Source organism: Amblyraja radiata, chromosome 28 (genome assembly GCF_010909765.2).
Source record: "Amblyraja radiata isolate CabotCenter1 chromosome 28, sAmbRad1.1.pri, whole genome shotgun sequence".
NCBI classification, from domain to species: domain Eukaryota; kingdom Metazoa; phylum Chordata; class Chondrichthyes; order Rajiformes; family Rajidae; genus Amblyraja; species Amblyraja radiata.
Genome location: NC_045983.1, coordinates 3,650,002 through 3,669,307, shown reverse-complemented (window position 1 = coordinate 3,669,307; position 19,306 = coordinate 3,650,002). Strand labels below are relative to the sequence as shown.

At 46.3% G+C, this 19,306-nt stretch overlaps 1 protein-coding gene across 3 annotated transcripts in view; it reads left to right on the top strand.

Annotated features, from left to right (window-relative positions):
• heatr6 (HEAT repeat containing 6) overlaps positions 1-19,306 on the top strand; it is a 134,971-nt gene that overhangs the window by 59,065 nt on the left and 56,600 nt on the right. For all 3 annotated transcript variants that reach the window (XM_033045606.1, XM_033045605.1, XM_033045607.1), the window contains exons 5-8: positions 2,197-2,311; positions 8,916-9,017; positions 12,203-12,343; positions 17,440-17,729. In XM_033045606.1, coding sequence (XP_032901497.1) covers positions 2,197-2,311; positions 8,916-9,017; positions 12,203-12,343; positions 17,440-17,729 — 648 coding nt within the window. The remainder of the gene's footprint in view (positions 1-2,196; positions 2,312-8,915; positions 9,018-12,202; positions 12,344-17,439; positions 17,730-19,306) is intronic.

Genomic DNA, 19,306 nt, shown 5'->3' with positions numbered 1-19,306 from the left:
GTGTAGTTGGGACGTGTTGGCCGGTGTGGGCCTGTTCCACACTGTATCACTCCATGACTGGGTGAAAAAGGTCCTTGACTATAACTGTGTCGATGGTGGGGAGGATGGTCCACTTTGTCAGAGATGCTGTCTGACCATCTGAGTTACTCCACCATTTTGTGTTGATCTTTGGTCTGTGTGATGGCCTGGGCTACATTCAACTATATTGCCAAAAGAAAGCTGTGATGCATTCCAATAGGATGTTTCTATGGCACATCTGTAGTGGTTTGGTAAGAGTTATTGAAGACATGCTGAACTTCCTTAGTCTTTGAGGAAGTATAGAGTCATGGTATGCCTTTTTGGCTGTTGCATCCATGTTGATTTAGGAAAAATTGTTGGTGATTTTTCCTGCACATTTACTGGGCCTCACTGCACTGATGGTGGAGGGTGATTTCACCCTCTGCGTTTTTTGTTGATGGGGAGGGGAGTGTTGTGTTTAAAGGATGCCCTTGTTGTAGGTGACGTTAAGCTTAGTTTTGCTTATGTGATAGTCCAGAAATCAGATGGATAATAGTGCTGCCTCAGATACTAACCCTACCCATCTCCAAGCCTCTCACCAATACTACAGCCTTAGCTGATTCACTTCAAACTACTATGTCAAAAACGCAATCATAATATAACCATTGTTGAAGAGTTCTCTTACTTTAATGAAAAAGGAATAAACTTTAATTGCACTAGCTTTATAATAGTAATGAAAGAGGCAACACAAGTAGATAGAGTGGTAAAGAAGGGATGGAATATGCTTGCCTGTATTTGGCAGGAAATCAAGTATAATGGGCCTGTCCCACTTAGATTTTTTTAGGCGACTACAGGCGACTAGGCTGTTGCCACATGGTCGCCGGGGTGTCGCCTGGATGGTCTCCTCAGTCGCCCAAAGAGTTGTACCTTTTTTCTGGTCGCCACTGGATGTTGAAATGTTCAAAACTTTTCGGTGATAGTCGGCGCACGTGGGGTTCACGCCAAGGATCGTAGCCTGACGTAGGTGCTGTTGCCAGGTGACGCAGGTTGTCACCGGTGCTGACTTTGGTGAATTCCAATCTACGTCAACTGGCGACAGGTATCAGCGACTGAATTGTCTTAAGTTGTCTTCAGTTGTGGCCGACGTAGGTTGTCGTAGGTGTGGTCGTCCTAATGGGTCGCCGGTTGTTGGTAGCTTGCCGTAGCTTGATGTCGACTAGGTGGTATGTTATTGTAGACATTGTCGTGGACATTGTCATAGGGGGGTCCAGTCGACGGTTTTTCGGTGACCTGCTATGACTACGAAAAAATTGCCTAAGTGGGACAGGCCCATAGGTATCTGAAAGTCATGATATAGGTTTATAGGGCTTTGGTTAGGCTGCATTTGGAGTATTGCATGCAGTTTGGTTGCCCTAATATAGGAAGGTTGTGGAGGCTTTGGAGAGGGTGCAGAGCAGGTTTACCACAATGATGCCTGGATTAGGGGGTTTTAGCTACAAAGAGAGTTTGGTTTGACGTTGATTGTTTTCTTTGGGATGCCGGAGGTTGCAAGGTGACCTGATAGAAGTATATAAAATTGTGAGACCCATAGATAGGGTAGATAGTCAGAACCTTTTTTCCAGGATGGAAATAGTAAAGGATAAAACTTTAAAGTGCGAGGGTTAAAGTTTAAAGAAGATGCTTTCCCACAGGGTGGTAGGTGCCTGAAGCACACAGCCAGAGGTGGTGGTGGACGCAGATGTGATAGTAGTATTTAAAAGACGGTAGACAAAAATGCTGGAGTAACTCAGCGGGTGAGGCAGCATCTATGAAGCGAAGGAAATAGGCAACGTTTTGGGCCGAAACCCTTCTTCTTCTTCTTCTTCTTCTTCGTCTGAAGAAGGGTTTCGGCACGAAATGTTGCCTATTTCCTTCGCTCCACCCGCTGAGTTTCTCCAGCAGTTTTGTCTATCTTTGATTTTCCAGCATCTGCAGTTCCTTCTTAAACATTAAGTATTTAAAAGACGTTTGGATAGTCACGTGAATATGCAAGAATATGAATTATGTGCAAGCTGGTCTTGGCATCATGTTTGGCACAGACATTGTGTGCTGAAAGGCCTCTTCCTGTGCTGTACTGTTCTATGTTCTAGGAACAAAACATTCAGAAGATCCACACCCCAGCAATAATCTTTACAATTTTTTTCCATCACTTGTTGATAGTGTACCTGGACAGGCTTACCTGGAGGAACAGTACAAAGTAGTGTCTCTGCAGACGTTTTTGAATGTATTGAGGAACCCAAAGACTCCTGATGTTGATGATGTTACAGTTTGTAAGGTAAACAAGTCGTATGTTTTAAGATTCAATTATGCATTTATGTTTAAGTTGACTTGTATTAGTTGGCATTTGTGTAGGAAAAAACATAGGAGCAGGAGTAGGCCATCATCCCTTCAAGCGATGCCTTTTATTAAGGTCAAGGCCGGGTTACCTCAGCGGCAATAGATTCCCCACGCCCTCTGATTCCCTTACATGTTCAGAGATCTGTTAATCTCTTTGAATGAACACAAATAAAGAGTTGTTCCTCCAGTTTGCCTATGGCCTCCCTCTGGCATTGGAGGAGGTCCAGGACAGAAAGGTCAGTACAGGTGCACAACCTTTTATCCGAAAGCCTTGGGACCAGACACTTCTCGGATTTCAGAATTTTTCGGATTTCCGAATGGAAGATTTTTAGCGTAGATTAGGTAGGTAGCGCGGGCGGCTTGAAATGTCTGGAGCGGCTGCCTCCTCCCCGGAGACCGGGGAATCATTGTAAATCATTGCTTAAATGTTAGTCAGTTAGTTTCGAGGGATTTTATGTGGTGGGGGGGTGAAGGGGGAAACTTTAATTCTTAGTCCCCTACCTGGTCGGAGAGGCAGGGAGCGGGCAATGCCTTACCGGGTCGCCGTGCAGTAAGCTCCGGAGCGCTGTGGCCGCCGACTCTCAACATCGCGGAGCTGGGGCTGTGGGCGTCCGGCCGCGGGCGGCGCCGGTTGTAGCTCCGACCCCGGCAACTCTACCCCTGGCTGCGCGGCGCTCCAAATCCAGCGCCGCCCGCGGCCGGACGCCCGCAGCCCCAGCTCCGCGATGTTGGGAGTCGGCGGCGTCGCAGCGCTGGGATACCAGCGGGGAGCGGGCAATGCCTTACCGGGTCGCCGTGCGGTAAGCTCCGGAGCGCTGTGGCCGCCGACACACAACATCGCGGAGCTGGGGCTGCGGGCGTCCGGCCGCGGGCCGTGGGCCGCGCTGGATTTGGAGCGCCGCGCAGCCAGGGGTAGAGTTGCTGGGGTCGGAGCTACAACCGGCGCCGCCCGCGGCCGGACGCCCGCAGCCCCAGCTCCGCGATGTTGGGAGTCGGCGGCCACAGCACTCCGGAGCTTACTGCACGGCGACCCGGTAAGGTATTGCCCGCTCCCCGCCTCTCCGACCAGGTAGGGGACTAAGAATTAAAGTTTCCCCCTTCACATAAAAGCCCTCCAAACTAACTGACTAACATTTAAGCAATGATTTACAGATGTTTAAGTGTCTCCCCGGTCTCCGGGGAGGAGGCAGCCGCTACAGTAGTACAGACGTGGGTTGACCGTGGGTCGTTTCGGGTCAAGTTTGGCGCCAAACTCGAGCTTTGGTGTGCAGACGACATCCTGGAAAAAATGTCCGGTTTTCGGAGATTTTCGGTTTCCGGAACTCCGGATAAAAGATTGTGCACCTGTATAGGATGGGAAGAGGAATTAAAATGTTGAGCAACTAGATGACCGAGCGAGTGTTCAGTGACGCGGTTACTGAGTCTACGCTTGGTCTCACCGATGTACAGGAGGCCACATCAGGAACACTAGATGCAGTAGATGAGGTTAGAGGAGGTGCACATGAACCTCTGCCTCACCTGGAAGGACTGCTGGTGTCCCTGGATGGAGATGAGCGAGGATTTATAGAAGATATACGTTTCTAGATCCTAAAACACTGTGCAGTACTCTCCCTGTGGCAAGTTCATAAGAAGACCAAAATTGTAAACGGTACTCCAGGTGCCATCTCACCAAGGCCCTAAACAATTGCAATGAGGCGTGCTTATTTCTGTATTCAAACCCTCCGTAGTAAAGGGCAACATACTATTTGCCTTCTTAATTGCTTGTCTAACCTGTATGTGGACAGTCAATGACTTATGACAGATTTGTTATGTGCACCAAATGGATGTCTTCTCTCCATATTACATTCCATCTGCCCATCTCCTCCCCACCCACTTGTCCATATTGCCTTGAAGCTACCTTTAGCATGATGATAACACTTAAACAAGGCAGGGTTTCTCACCTGGTTAAATAGAAGGCTTCAAATGAATGTCTTCCCATTATGGCAGGTATTGTTTCTTACATTTCTGCCACTAAGATACACTTGAAAGGTTGCCAAGCCCATCACACACATCACACTTTGATTACTATGGGTGTCAGGAGTTATGGGGAGTAGGCAGGAGGATGGGGTTAAGAGGGAAAGATAGATCAGCCACGATTGAATGGCAGAGTCGACTTGATGGGCCGAATAGCCTAATTCTACTCCTATCACTTATAACCAGACTAGACTTCCCACCTGTGACCCTAAACACACTTCACACTGCCACAGACAAGCAGCCACTAATCAAAGACTTGTCCCAACCCGGTCATTCCTTCCTCACCCAGCTCCTATCCAGCCGAAGTTGCAGAAGTTAGAACGTGCGCACCACCAAATAATGATTCTTAATCCGTGCAATGTGTATTGCTAGCTGTGAGTTATATTCAGCACCTATCAGTCACAAGTCCTAAATTACAGAAAATTAAGCTTGTTGCTCTGATTTTCTTTTTAAAAATGTATGTAAAATTAATGGGATGGCACGGTGGCACAGTTGGCCTAATTCTGCTCCTAGTACTTATGAATGCGTAGCATTTTTGTTAATTCTGCTTTCATTACCACCATTTTATAGAAAGCTACGTGACTTCCATTCATGTTTAAGAAGGAACTGCAGATGCTAGAAAATGGAAGGTAGACAAAAATGCTGGAGAAACTCAGCGGGTGAGGCAGCATCTAAGGAGCGAAGGAAATAGGCAACGTTTCGGGCTGAAACCCTTCTTCAGACTCCGAAGGAAATAGGCAACGTTTCGGGCCGAAACCCTTGGTTTCGGCCTGAAACGTTGCCTATTTCCTTTGCTCCATAGATGCTGCCGCACCCGCTGAGTTTCTCCAGCATTTCTGTCTGACTTCCATTCATTGTCTTTTTGGTGATTTGCTGAGATGTGAGAAATCCTGGGTCATGGCAATGTTGCAGTGCCTTAGATTTACAATATCAACAGCCAGGCGTCTTCTGAGTTGACTCCTTTGCTCTGATTTCACCTCTACTCAGCAAACCGTTCACAATGTTTCTGTTCTCATAGATTGAGGGAAGTACCCAAGATGCGATGAAAAGCTTTCTCTGTATAATAATGTTCCAAAGTGTATCATCTGTCTGTCGATATGCACAAGGACTTTAACTGGAATTTGATATGAAATATTTTTACAGCAATATGGGTTGACTGTAATAGTAACTCATTTCGAGGAGTGAGACTGAGTTAAAATGGTGACGAATTAAGTTATGCCTTAATTAATGGGTCACTCTACAATTAAATATAAGACCGCCTGAGATGAATGCAGTGGTGCTCGTGACATCTTTTGTCCAATTTCCAAACTTTCAGGATACCTGTGGCACAGTGGGGCAGCTGATAGAGCTGCTGCCCCAGCGCCAGAGACCCAGGTTCAATCCTGACCTCGGGTGCTGTGTGTGTGGAGTTTGCACGTTCTCCCTGTGACTGTGTGGGTTTCCTCCGGATGCTCTGGTTTCCAAAGACATATAGGTTTGTAGGGTAAATGGCCGCTGTAAATATTACCCCCAGTGTGTAGGGAGTGGATGAGAAAGTGGAATTACATAGAATCCAGTGCGTGAAGGGGTGATCGATGGTCGGCGAGGACTCATAAGATCATAAGTGATAGGAGCAGAATTAAGCCATTTGGCCCATCAAGTCTACTCCGTCATTCAATCATGACTAATCAATCTCTCCCTCCTAACCCCATTCTCCTGCCTTCTCCCCATAACTTCTGACACCTGTACCAATCAAAAATCTATCTATCTCTGCCTTAAATATATCCACTGACGGCCTTCACAGATTCACCACCCTCTGACTAAAGAAATTCCTCCACATCACCTTCCTAAAAGAACATCATTTAATTCTGAGGCTATTGCCTCTAGTCCTAGACTCTCCCACTAGTGGAAACATCCTCTCCACATCCACTGTATCCAAGCCTTTCACTATTCTGTATGTTTCAATGAGGTCCCCGCTCATTCTTCTAAACTCCAGCGAGTACAGGCCCAGTGCCGACAAACGCTCATCATATGTTAACCTACTCATTCCTGGTATCATTCTTGTAAACCTCCTCTGGACCTTCTCCAGAGCCAGCACATCCTTCCTCAGATATGGTGCCTAAAATTGCTCACAATATTCCAAATGCGGCCTGACCAGCGCCTTGTAGCACCTCAGCTCTACACTCGGTAGGCTGAAGGACCTGTTTCCATGCTGTATCTTTCAATCAATTCATCTTTCAAAACCTGTGAAGAATAGATTAGTTGTGCTGCAACAGAGGTATAACCAGCTACAGTTTGTAAAAGTTTGGGAACAGCTCCATCTAAGACCGCAAGATCAACTCAACTCAACCCTAGATCACTCAAACCAACCTCCCTTCCATTGACTCCATCTACACTTCATGCTGCCTCGGCCCGGTCACTCCCTCTTCTCTCCCCCATCAGGTAAGAGGTGCGGAAGTGTGAAAACGTATACCTCCAGATTTAGGGACGGTTTCTTCCCGGCTGTTATCAGACAACTGAGCCATCCTAACACCAACTGGAGAATGGTCCTAACCTCCCACCTACCTCATTGGAGACCCTTGGATCATCTTTAATCGGACTTTTCTGGACTTTATCTTGCACTAACGTTATTCGCTTTATCCCGACCTGCAATGTCACCTGTGGCTTTTCTCCAGAGATGCTGCCTGACCTGCTGAGTTGCTCCAGCACTTCATGTCTCTCTTCAGTCTTCTTCTTATCGAGTCCACACACAAGATTAGAAGTTGTTCAGCCAGAGCTGAACACACTTCTCGGCATCTGCACAATGGTGTCTGTCTTGCGCTTCTTGTGCGTCTTGTGCGTGGTGGTGGAAAGATTGGTTGAAACAGGGCCGCGACGTGAACGCTCTTTCCTTGACCCCCTCTCTTCAGTGTAAACTAGCTTCTGCAGTTCCTTCCTACACATTCCCTTTATCCTGCATCTGTACACTGGCTTGATTGTAATCATGTATAGTCTTTCTGCTGTGTAGGAAGGAACAGCAGATGCTGGTTTAAACCAAAGATAGACACAAAATGCTGGAGTAACTCAGCGGGACAGGCAGCATATCTGGAAAGAAGGAATGGGTGGCGTTTCGGGTGGAGACCCTTTGTCCTTCTGCTGACTGGATAGCACGCAACAAAAAAGCTTTTCACTGTACCTCGGTCCATGTGACGATAAATTAAACTAATTAAATCATTCTGGTGGAAAAAGGCTCAGTTAGTGAATGTGTTTGCCTTTGTTGGGCACATGCACAAAGTTACAAGAAAATAAACAGAAACAAACTTGTAAGCGTCTGGGACTAATTGAAATGTATCCCCTGGTGTGTAGGGAGTGGATGAGAATGTGGGACAACATAGAACTACTGTGAATTGTATCCAGTCAGTTTCTCCTGGGCGTTCACGGTGGCGCAGCGGTAGAGTTGCTGCCTTACAACGAATGCAGCGTCGGAGACCCGGGTTCGATCCCGACTTCCGGTGCTGTCTACGGAGTTTGTACATTCTGCCCGTGACCTGCGTGGGTTTTCTAGGAGATCTTCGGTTTTCTCCCACACTCCAAGACGTACAGGTTACTTGGCTTGGTAAATGTAAAAATTGTCCCTAGTTGGTGTAATCTGTGGGGGGTCGCTGGTCGGCGGGGACCTGGTGGGCCGACAGGCCTGTTTCAATGCTGTATCTCTAAAACTAAAAACTAAAAATTAAAGAAGGGAAAGTTCGGCAGAATTAATGAATGACTTTTACTAATCTCCATGTCCTGACTTTCCAGTGGACAAGAAAGGAACGGAAAGAGATAAAAACAGTCTTGAGTTTTAACATCTAATAAAAATATTTAAAAAATAAATAAATAACATCGTTTTACCTTTTAATGAAGATTTGGAGTCATCAAAAATAGTCTTTTTTTTTCTTGTCCGAAGTCCACTGACCCTTGACATAGTCCCAGGACATGATGGCTGAGGGAATAATTCTTGTTCTTTAGTTCAGTTTAGAGATTCAGCATGGAATCAGGCCTTCGGTCCACCAAGTCCGTCGATCACCCGTTCACACTAGTTCTATGTTATCCCACTTTCTCATCCACTCCCTACACACCAGGGACAATTTACAGAGGCCAATTAATCTACTAACCCGTATGTCTTTGGGATGTTGGAGGAAACCAGAGCACCCAGAGGAAATGCAGGCAGTCACAGGGAGAAGGTGCAAAGGACAACACTCGAGGTCAGGATCAAACCCGGGTCTCTGGTGCTGTGAGGCAGCAGCTCTACCCGCAGCGCTACTGTGCTGCCCTTCTTCACATACACCCCCACTCCATTCTAGCACCCTACCTTCTTTGTGGGGTGGCTGGTATCTGTCACAACAGCAGGACAGAGACTTGGCTAGAAGCAACTTTGGCCTGAAACCTGCATTCCCCATTGCCCTGGAACCATGGCCACCTTTCACTCGAGCACTCTCTCTATTTCTCACATCTTCGTGCCTTCAAGCAGATTCTGAATCCATATAGTCTTTGCTGGACAATTGATTTGGTTGCAATTTTTGTTTCAGTTGTTGCAGAATGCGCTGAAAGGAATCCATTCCATCCTGAATGCAGGAAGAATTAATTTGACCCAAGCTGACCAACTGGGGACTCTCCTGGCAGCCCTAAAGGTAAATAACTGTAAGTTCATAATAAATTGTTTTCTTGGTCTGATTTCATGCCAACTGACTTATCAACAGTGAAAGTGAATCTTTGGGAAAGACAAATAATGGCCAGTGTTTGCCTACTCAGTTCTACACATGTGGAGGTGTCCCCCTTCCATTGGTACAGAACATTTGCATTTTTCAGCTTGAAATTGTGCAATATGGTGCATACTGTAGCGAGTCTTTTAACTTACACTTGAATGCAATATATATGCTTTAAATTAGATTGGAGCGTTTTTGAAAGGGGGGAGGCTGTGCGATCACTGATCACTGGCCTTGGGGGTACCCGGTGAGGAAGTGGAGCAACCGAGTGGGGAGAGGGTGTGGAAGAAGGGTGTTCCCCCTCCCAGGGTAGGAACTATTTGAAATTTGATGTATTAAAATCATGTTTTAGTGCACTGTAGAAGTATGATTTCAATGTTTTTTGTATGAAGTATTTTTAAGAGGTAACTTTTTAAGCGGTAACTTTATCCACACAAAGGGTGATGGGTGTATGGAACAAGCTGCCAGAGGAGGTAGTTGAGGCAGGGACCATCCCGACATTTAAGAAAAAGTTAGACTGCTACATGGATAGGACAGGTTTGGAGGTATGGACCAAAAGCAGGTAGCGTAGCTGGGACATGTTGGCGGGTGTGGGCAAGTTGCGCCGAAGGGCCTGTTTTCACACTGTATCACTCTATGACTACATTATACCTCCACCATGCATGAATGCTTCAAAATCAAGTGATCGAGTTTCATTGCCATATACTCAAGCAGAGAAACATAGAAAATAGGTGCAGGAATAGGCCATTCGGCCCTTCGAGCCAGCACTGCCATTCAATATGATCATGGCTATTCATCTAAAATCAGTACCTTTTTCCTGTTTTTTCCCCATATCCCTTGATGTCGTTAGCCCCAGGAACTAAATGTAACTCTCTCTTGAAAACATCCAGTGAATTGGCCTGCACTGCCTTCTGTGGCAGAGAATTCCACAGATTCACAACTCTCTGCGTGAAGAAAGTTTCTTCTCATCTCAGTCCTAACTTGCCCCCCTCTTTATTCTTAAACTGTGACCCATGGTTCTGAATGCCCCCAACATCGGGAACATTTTTCCTGCAGTTACAGTAAGTGAAAATCTAGCAGGCAAGCAGGATGCTTTCACCAACCACCCCCATTTGAAGTCCACTACCTTCCACCGTTTCTACCCAGTGCTTGGTACTTACTTCCAGCAGCCACTGGTTGTCCTCCAGGATGCACCGAGCCGCAGCCTGATCCATGCCGGGCACCTGGGCAAATTCGGCACAGAGACTCTCTCTCTCCCCCCTCTCTTCCGCTCTCTCTCCTCTCAACCCCCCTCTCTCTCCCCCTCTCTTTCCCCTCTCTCTCTCTCTCTCTCTCTCTCTCTCTCTCTCTCCCCTCTCTCCCTCTCTGTCTCTCCTCTCCCCCCTCTCTCTCCCCTGTCTCCCCCTCTCACTCTCTCCCCTTCCCTCTCTCTTCTCTCTCCCCCCCCTCTCTCTCCACTTCCCCCTCTCTCCCTCTCTCTCTCTTCCCCTCTCTCCCTCCCACCTCACTCTCCCCCCTCTCTCTCATCCCCTCTCCCCTCTCTCTCTCCCCCCCTCTCCCCCCTCTTTCCCCTAACTCTCTCTCCCCCTCTTTTCCCTAACTCTCTCTCCCCTCTCTCTCTCCCCTCTCTCTCTCTCCCCTCTCTCTCTCCCCCCCCTCTCTCTCTCTCTATCTCTCCCCCTCTCTTTCTTCTCTCTCTCTCCCCTCTTCTCTCTCTCTCTCTCCCCTCTTCTCTCTATCTCCCCCTCTTCTGTCTCTCTCCCCCTCTACTCTCTCTCTCTCCCCCTCTTCTCTCTCTCTCTCCCCCTCTTCTCTCTCTCTCCCCCTCTTCTCTCTCTCTCCCCCTCTTCTCTCTCTCCCCCTCGCTTCCTCCTCTCTCCCCTTCTCTCCCCCTCTCTCTCTCAAACACATCGCCAGTCCCGGCTCCCCGCATCTGTTCCCACCGCTGGTTCTGCTCCCATCCCTCCCTCAGCCCCGGCTCTCCAACACCCGCGGACTATGCAGTTTATCCGAGTTTTACAATTTTCGTTGATCACAGAATTTCTCACCTCAGAGCGTGAGAAATTTCTGATCAGCGTGAGGGCGTGAGAGTTTGCTTGAGGGCGTGATTCTCACGCTCAAAGCGTGAGAGTTGGCAGCCCTGCATAACATCCCAACTTCTATGTGTCTGGAGGAACTGCAGATACTGGTTTAAATCGAAGATAGACACAAAATGCTGGAGTAACTCAGTGAGACAGGCAGCATCTCTGAAGAGGAATAGGTGACATTTTGGGTCGAGTCTGAAGAAGGGTCTCGACTCGAAAAGTCACCCATTCCTTCTCTCCAGAGATGCTGCCTGTCCCGCTGAGTTACTCCAGCATTTTGTGTCTATCTTCGATCTCAACTTCTATACTCAATGTGCTGACTGATGAAGGCCAATGTGCTGAAAGCTATCTTGACCACCCTATCTACCTGTGACGCCACTTTCAGGGATCTACGTACCTGCCCTCCAAGATCCCTCTACCCGACAGCATTCCTCAGAGCCCTGCCATCCACTATGAAAATGATGATTCATATGCCCTTAGTTTCACTGATGAACGAACATATTGTGTTATCTGGGGTATGATGGATTCCTGAAGGCTGGTCACTTGCACAGTGGCGCAGCGGTAGAGTTGCTGCCTTACAATGCCAGAGACCCGGGTTCGATCCCGACTACGGATGCTGTCTATACGGAATTTGTACATTCCCCCTGTGACCGTGTGTGTTTTCTCTGAGATCTTCAGTTTCCTCCCACACTCCAAAATGTACAGGTTTGTAGGCTAATTGACTTGGTATCTGTAAATTGTCCCTAGTGTGTAGGATAATGTTAATGTACGGGGATCGCTGATTGGCACCGGCTCGGTGGGCCGAAGGGCCTGTTTCCACGCTGTATCTCTAAACTAAACTAAAGCTTCTGAAATATTGTTCCAGGACTTTGATTGGTCCTGGAAATTGTAATTGTTGGCAGTTTGTTTAACATTCAACCTTTTATTTTATGTTAAGAAGATAATGTTTAGCTTGATGTGCAATCCACATTTACTGTACCTCCTCAACTAAGTGTATTATTTTTTTCTTTGTTCATTTCTTTTCAGACATACATGTTTTATGGTTTCCCTGGCGTGAACATTGAAGTTCCTGTAGTTCTGTATCCAGCTCCTCTGCCCCAGTATGAAGGTAGTTCCTCCATTAAAGATCAGACGGGAAGTGCAACAAACACATCGAAACAAGTTGGGGTAATTACTTAGTTTCAAAATAATATAAAACCTGTAGTTGGATGTATCAAAATTAATCATAGTGTCAGACAGCGTGGAAACAGGCCCTTCAGCCCAACTTGCCCACACCGACCAACATATCCCATCTACTTGCATGCGTTTGGCCCATATCCCTCTAAACCTGTCCATGTGCCTGCTTAATGTTTCTTAAACATTGCGATAGTCCCTGCCTCAACTACCTCCCCTGGCAGCTCATGCTGCCTGTCCCGCTGAGTTACTGCAACACTTTGTATTCTATTGCCTTCCATTTTCAGTGGTTCAATGGTTCTTTATTGTCACCTATGCACTGCGCAGTGAAATTATTTTTGCATGGCTCACACATGCATGAGTTGCCATATTATGGCACCATTTACCAAAAGATAAGGTCCACATGCTAGATGTACTGGAGCACCGCTGTTCCAGATAAGCCCAGGTAAGCCTCAACCCCTCGACCGGCTCATCCCACAAACCGATGTCCCTCGCCTCCTGAAGTCATCCACTTAGGTGCACATAACAGAATTTGTATTCCTGGGCTCCTATGGAGAAAAGTTCTACCTCTCGGTTATAATCCTACGATCCAGAGTAGTAATCTATAGTAATAGTCATTAAAATTCTAAAAATATAGTTTGTCATAAATCTTTATTTATTTCTCATAGCTTAAGTGGTCCTTGGTGCCACAGAGTTGAGTGTTTTAAAGCAGTAATTTGCCAACCAGGTAATATATAATCTCCAGGAGAAGTTGTAAAATTCGATATCGGTTTGGCCTCCCATTACAAAGCCCGTTGGTTTGCTTTTCCACTTTCTTCAATGGAACAGTAAAATTGATTAAAATGGGGACTGAATGTTATTTCCCCTCTCTAGCACTGCACACAATTAAATGTCCAGCTAAATATTCAGATGCTGCCATAAATTGAAACATACCAAATGAAATGAAGTTTAAATAATTATTCATTCCAATACTGGTAGTAATATTTGTGGTGTGAATGCGACTGTTGTGCTTGTCTATGGGATAAAAGATTACAGCCTCAGTTCTGTTGAAGAAAGAACTGCAGATGCTGGAAAAATGGAAGGTAGACAAAAAAGCTGGAGAAACTCAGCGGGTGAGGCAGCATCTATGGAGGGAAGGAATAGGCAACGTTTTGGATCGAAACCCTTCTTCAGTCTGAAGACTGAAGACTGAAGACAGTTCAGTCAGAAAAAGGGTCTCAGCCCGAAACGTCGCCTATTCCTTCGCTCCATGGATGCTGCCTCACCCTCTGAGTTTCTCCATCTTTTTTGTCTAGCCTCAGTTCTGCAATGTGTAAAGTGGCGGCAAAGTGGCGCAGCGGTAAGTAAAGTTGCTGCCTTCCAACGCCAGAGACACGGGTACGATCCTGACCACAGATGCTCTCTGTACGGAGTTTGTACATTCTCCCTGTCACCATGTGGGTTTTCTCTGGGTGCTCTGCTTTCCTCCCACGTTCCAAAGATGTCAAATTGTAAATTGTCCCTAGTGTGTAGGATAGTGCGGGTGTACAGGGTGATTGCTGGTCGGCCTAAGGGTCTGTTTCTGCGCTCTATCTCTAAAAACTAAAAAAAATGTACACTGAGACATTTTTGAGAAACACAATTAGACATTTATTTACTTGACTGATCAATGAGCAATTTCTTTGAGCCAGCGTATATATGATGCAAAATTTGTGCAGAAGAGCACTTCACAAATTAACTTCCAGTTGGTAGTCTCACAGTAGAGCCACAGTCCTATTGTCTGGTCTGTTTTTAATTGACTGGAAAGAAGCCTCCTCTAAATCACTGTTAATATTTCTAAAATGGGCAGGTTCAGGACACATCCCAGGAAATACCTCCCTCTCTGCACTGAAGTTATGAATCTGGTCCTGATAGGTGGTTGGATTCCGTTCAGAAACAGCGGGATGCTGTTTGTATATACTGCAGCAGAGTTGCTATTCCTTAAGACTGTGATCAAATAGACCAAGGAGTCTTCTCTATCCTCGAGTTTAGATTTAATATCGTCACGTGCACTGAGGTACAGTGAAAAGTTTTGTTTTGCACGTTATCCAATCAGATCAAATAATAGGTAGACTCTGATTATTAATAACCACTTCCTGCTATTTGTACTTTATCAGTTTATTTATTCATGTGTGTATATATTTATATCATAGTGCTGGAGAAACTCAGCGGGTGCAGCAGCATCTATGGAGTGAAGGAAGGAGGCTAAATCGAAAATAGACAAAAGTGCTGGAGAAACTCAGCGGGTGCAGCGGGTGCAGCAGCATCTATGGAGCAAAGGAAATAGGCAACGTTTCGGGCCGAAACCCCTTGCTGCACCCGCTGAGTTTTTCCAGCATTTTTGTCTACCTTTGATTTTCCAGCATCTGCAATTCCTTCTTAAACAGATCAAATAATAAGTTACATAAATACAGGCCCACCATCGATTTTCTGGCAAGTGTTGGTTCAAAGGATCAACCTCCTTTAATCCGGACAGAATTATGAGAACGCACATGAAATCCCCCCCGCCGATTGGCTAGTCAAATTTTCCCCCGGGGCTGGCAGATCCGTTTCCATGGCTGACTTTATGTGCCGGTATCTCAGCTCCGTTCCGGTACCCTTGGTCTCCTCACCACCTCTGCTGGTCCGGCAAAACGGATAATCCGGAAAGGCCCTGGAACCAAGGATGCCGGAAAATCACTGGTGGGCCTGCACAATCACGTCCAACACAAGTACAATAGGTAGAGTAGAGGGGAAGATACAGAGTGCAGAATATTGTTCTCAGCATTGTCGCGCACCAGTTCCAGAGACAAAATCCAATGTCCGCAATGGGGTAGAGGTGAATCGGACTGTATGCTGGCTTGTGGAAGGGCCGTTCAGAAACCTGATACCAGAGGGGAAGAGGCTGATGGTGTGCGCTTTCAAGCTTCTCTATCTTCTGCCAGATAAGAGCAAGGAGACGGAATGACCAGGGTGGGACAAGCCTTTGATTATGATGGCTGCCTTCCTGAGATAAGTGGAGATGGAGTCATTGTGGGGAGAAGCACAGATGAGCAACAAAGGGGTTTAAGTATCAGCACGCTCTAGTTTTCTTATTTTATTCCAGTCGGCGATAATAATAATAATGGATGGGATTTATATAGCGCCTTTCTAGAATACTCAAGGCGCTTTACATCGCATTATTCATACATTCCTCAGTCACACTCGGTGGTGGTAAGCTACTTCTGTAGCCACAGCTGTCCTGGGGCAGACTGACGGAAGCGTGGCTGCTAATCTGCGCCTACGGCCCCTCCGACCACCACCAATCACTCACACACATTCACACAGAGGCAAAGGTGGGTGAAGTGTCTTGCCCAAGGACACAACGACAGTATGCACTCCAAGCGGGATTCGAACCGGCTACCTTCCGGTCGCCAGCCGAACACTTAGCCCATTGTGCCATCTGTCGTCCCGAATAAGGCGATGATCCTTAGTTTTCATGCAGATTATAACTGTGGTTCATTTACTTACCCCATCCATCAATTTTTCATTAGATAAATAGGTGGAAGACTTAAAAACTGTCATCCTTGATTTTCGTCTTGGGTGATTTAAGTTCCTGATTAGTGAGGTGTGACCACACCAGCAGCCATTGTGTCTGGTATTTAAGTCGCCTGTTGGTAGATTAATGGAGAATTGATTAAATTAGATCATCTTTATAGACACATGCACACATTAACAGATGAACTTGTGTGCAAGACATTGGTGTTGAGGTCCAGAATAGTGATGGAATTCGCTCAATGGTTCAGTAGCTAGGTGAGCTAGCAAGTGCTCATTTGATCAATAGCTGTCAAGAAGATGCAAGATTGCTGTTAAATCAACTGAGTTGCCCACAAAGCCATTAGAAATTGCCTTTGGAAAGGCTGTGCTGAGAATGAGTGGAATCAACTAGGATATTCTTTCAGAGAGCAGTATCTAGCTGGAATCTCACAGCTCTAACATGTCTGATATTCACCGTCAGAGCTATTATACGCTGTCAGTGCTGCACATTGGCACAGTGGTAGAGTTGCTGCCTTGCAGCGCCAGAGAACCGGGTTCAATCCTGACTACGGGTGCTGTCTACACGGAGTTTGTACGCTCTTCCTGTGACCACTTCGGCTTCCTCCAGGTGCTTCGGTTTCCTCCCACACTCCAAAGACGTGCAGGCTTGTAGGCTTCAGTAAAATTGTAAATTGTCCCTAGTGTGTAGGATGGTGCTAGGGTACGGGTTGATCGCTGGGTAGGTGTAGACTCAGTGGGCCGAAGGGTCAGTTTCTATGTTGTATCTTCAAAGTCTAAAGTCTGGAGTCAGAAGAAAGAATGACCTTTTGGAGGAGTGTTTTACAAATCCATTTCCCATCGTTTAGATTGGAGGGGGTGAGTGTTAGAACAAGAAGCACCCCTGAGTTTTCCATTCCATCTGAAGATGAGAAATCTGATGAGGAAATGTGTTTAGTTTTTAGTTTAGAGATACAGAGCAGTAACAGGCCCTTCGGCCCACTGAGTCCATGCCGACCAACGATCCCTGCACATTATCACTATCCTACACACTCTGGGGACAATTTTTTAAGTTTACCAAGCCAATTAACCTACAAACCAGTATGTCTTTGGAGTGTAGGAGGAAACCGAAGATCTCGGAGAAAACCCACGCGGTCACGGGGAGAACGATGGGACGATCAGAATGATTCAATGACACTTCATTGCCACATATACCTAGGTACAGTGAAATTCTTTGTTTTGGATGTAATCCGGTAAAATCACACAACAGACCTCACCGAGGCAGCACATAAAGAGTTGCCATGTTTCTGGCATCGACAAGGTTAATCGAACAATCAGTCTGAAGAAGGGTCTCGACCCGAAACGTCATCCATTCCTTCTCTCCAGAGATGCTGCCTCACCCGCTGGGTTACTCCAGCAATTTGTGTCTACCTTCAATCTTATCTTCTTCTCGCAGTTGTGAGCAAGGCCAGCCGCTGCAGATGCCCGCAAGGCCCACCCCCCCCCTCTCCCTTAAAAGTAAAAGGTGTTGTTTTTTTTAAATGAAAATACACTCCTATGTTTTTTTTGTTCTCAACAAGCATAAAAAAAAGAAATCTCGATCTAAAAATAAGAAGGAACAACCAGAAGATGAAAAGGAAGACCACAGTAACAAAGCCCAGCCAGAACCGCTCCAACAACCAGAGAATGGGACACCGAGAGGAGAAAACAATACGTTAAGCCTCCAAGGACCAAAGAACTACACCGACAACATCGTGCCATCCTTGGATGGAAAAGAGACTTCAAATTCCTTCTACCCTGCCTGGAAAAAAATAAATAGTTCTGACTCTGAGTATTCCGATACCGAGGGTGGAATCCAGAGCAAACTGCGGTAAGTGTTTAGCAATTTGAAATGTTAGTGCATTAAGTTTGCTGTGTTATTTAAAGAATAGAAAAACAGGGATGTAATGCTGAGGCTTTATAAGGTGCTGGTCAGGCCGCATTTGGCGTATTGTGAGCAATTTTGGGCCCCGTATCTGAGGAATGATGTGCTGCCGCTGGAGAGGGTCCAGAGAAGGTTTACGAGAATTATCCCCGGAACGAGCGGGTTAGCATATGGATGAGCATTTCACAGCACTGGGCCTGTACTGGCTGGAGTTTAGAAGGGTGACTGTGGGGCCTCATTGAAATGTACCGAATAATTAAAGACTTGGATAGAGTGGATGTGGAGAGGATGTTTCCACTAATGGGAGAGTCTAGGATTGGAGGTCATAGCCTCATAATTAAAGGACGTTCCTTTGGGAAGGAGAAGAGGAGGAATTTCTCTAGTCGGATGGAGGTGAATCTGTGGAATTCGTTGTCACAGAAGGCTGTGGAGGCCAAGTCAATGGATATTTTTAATGCAGAGATAGGCAGATTCTTGATTAGTACAGGTGTCAGGGGTTATGGGGAGAAGGCAGGAGAATGGGGTTAGGAGGGAGAGATTGATCAGCCATTGATCGAATGGTGGAGTAGACTTGATGGGCTGAATGGTCTAATTCTTCTCCTATCAGTTATGAATATATGACATAGGAGCAGGATTAGAACATCTAGCCCTTCAGGTATGCTGTCATCCATCAAAATTACGGCTGATCTTTCTGCCGTAGTGCCGTTCTCCAGCACAATCTCCATGTTCCTCATTTCCCACACTGCCCAGAGACCAATAACTTGATGCTGTGAATAAACACAACTGAACTGGATTAAGAATTCCACAGCTAATCCGCAGGGAGAATTTCAAAGGTTCGCCTTCATCTCAGTGAGGAAATTTCACCCGGTCTCAGTCTTAGATGGTCGGGCCTCATCCTGACAGTGTGTACCCTGGTCGTAGAAATATCTGCCTCACGTCTGGTCTAGTTTAGTGTAGTTTAGCTTAGTTTATAGTCATGTGTACTGAGGTACAGTGAAATACCTTTGCTGCGTGCTAACCTGTCAATGGAAAGACTTTACATGATTACAATTGTGCCATCCACAGTGTACAGATATATGATAACGGCAATAATGTTTAGTGCAAGATAAAGTCCAATTAAAGATAGTCCGAGGGTCTGCAGTGAGGTAGATAGTAGCTGAGGACTGTTCTCTAGTTGCCTGATAACAGCTGTGAAGAAACTGTCCCTGATGTGTGTGTTTTCACATTTCTGTGTCTTTGTCTGATGGTGGGATGGGGAGAATAGGGAGTGACCAGGGTGACACTGCTCCTTGATTATGCTGGTGGCCTTTCCGAGGCAGCGTGAAGTGAATGGAGTCAATAGAAGGGAGGTTGGTTTTTGTGATGGCCTGGGCTGCGTCCACAATTCTCTGCAATTTCTTACGGCCTCAGATGGAGCTGTTCCCAAACCATGCTGTGATGCATCCCGATAAAATGCTTTCAATGGCATCTGCCAAGTTCTTTAACAATTTTGTGAGTTTTCAGTACATAGTTAAGCCAAATGC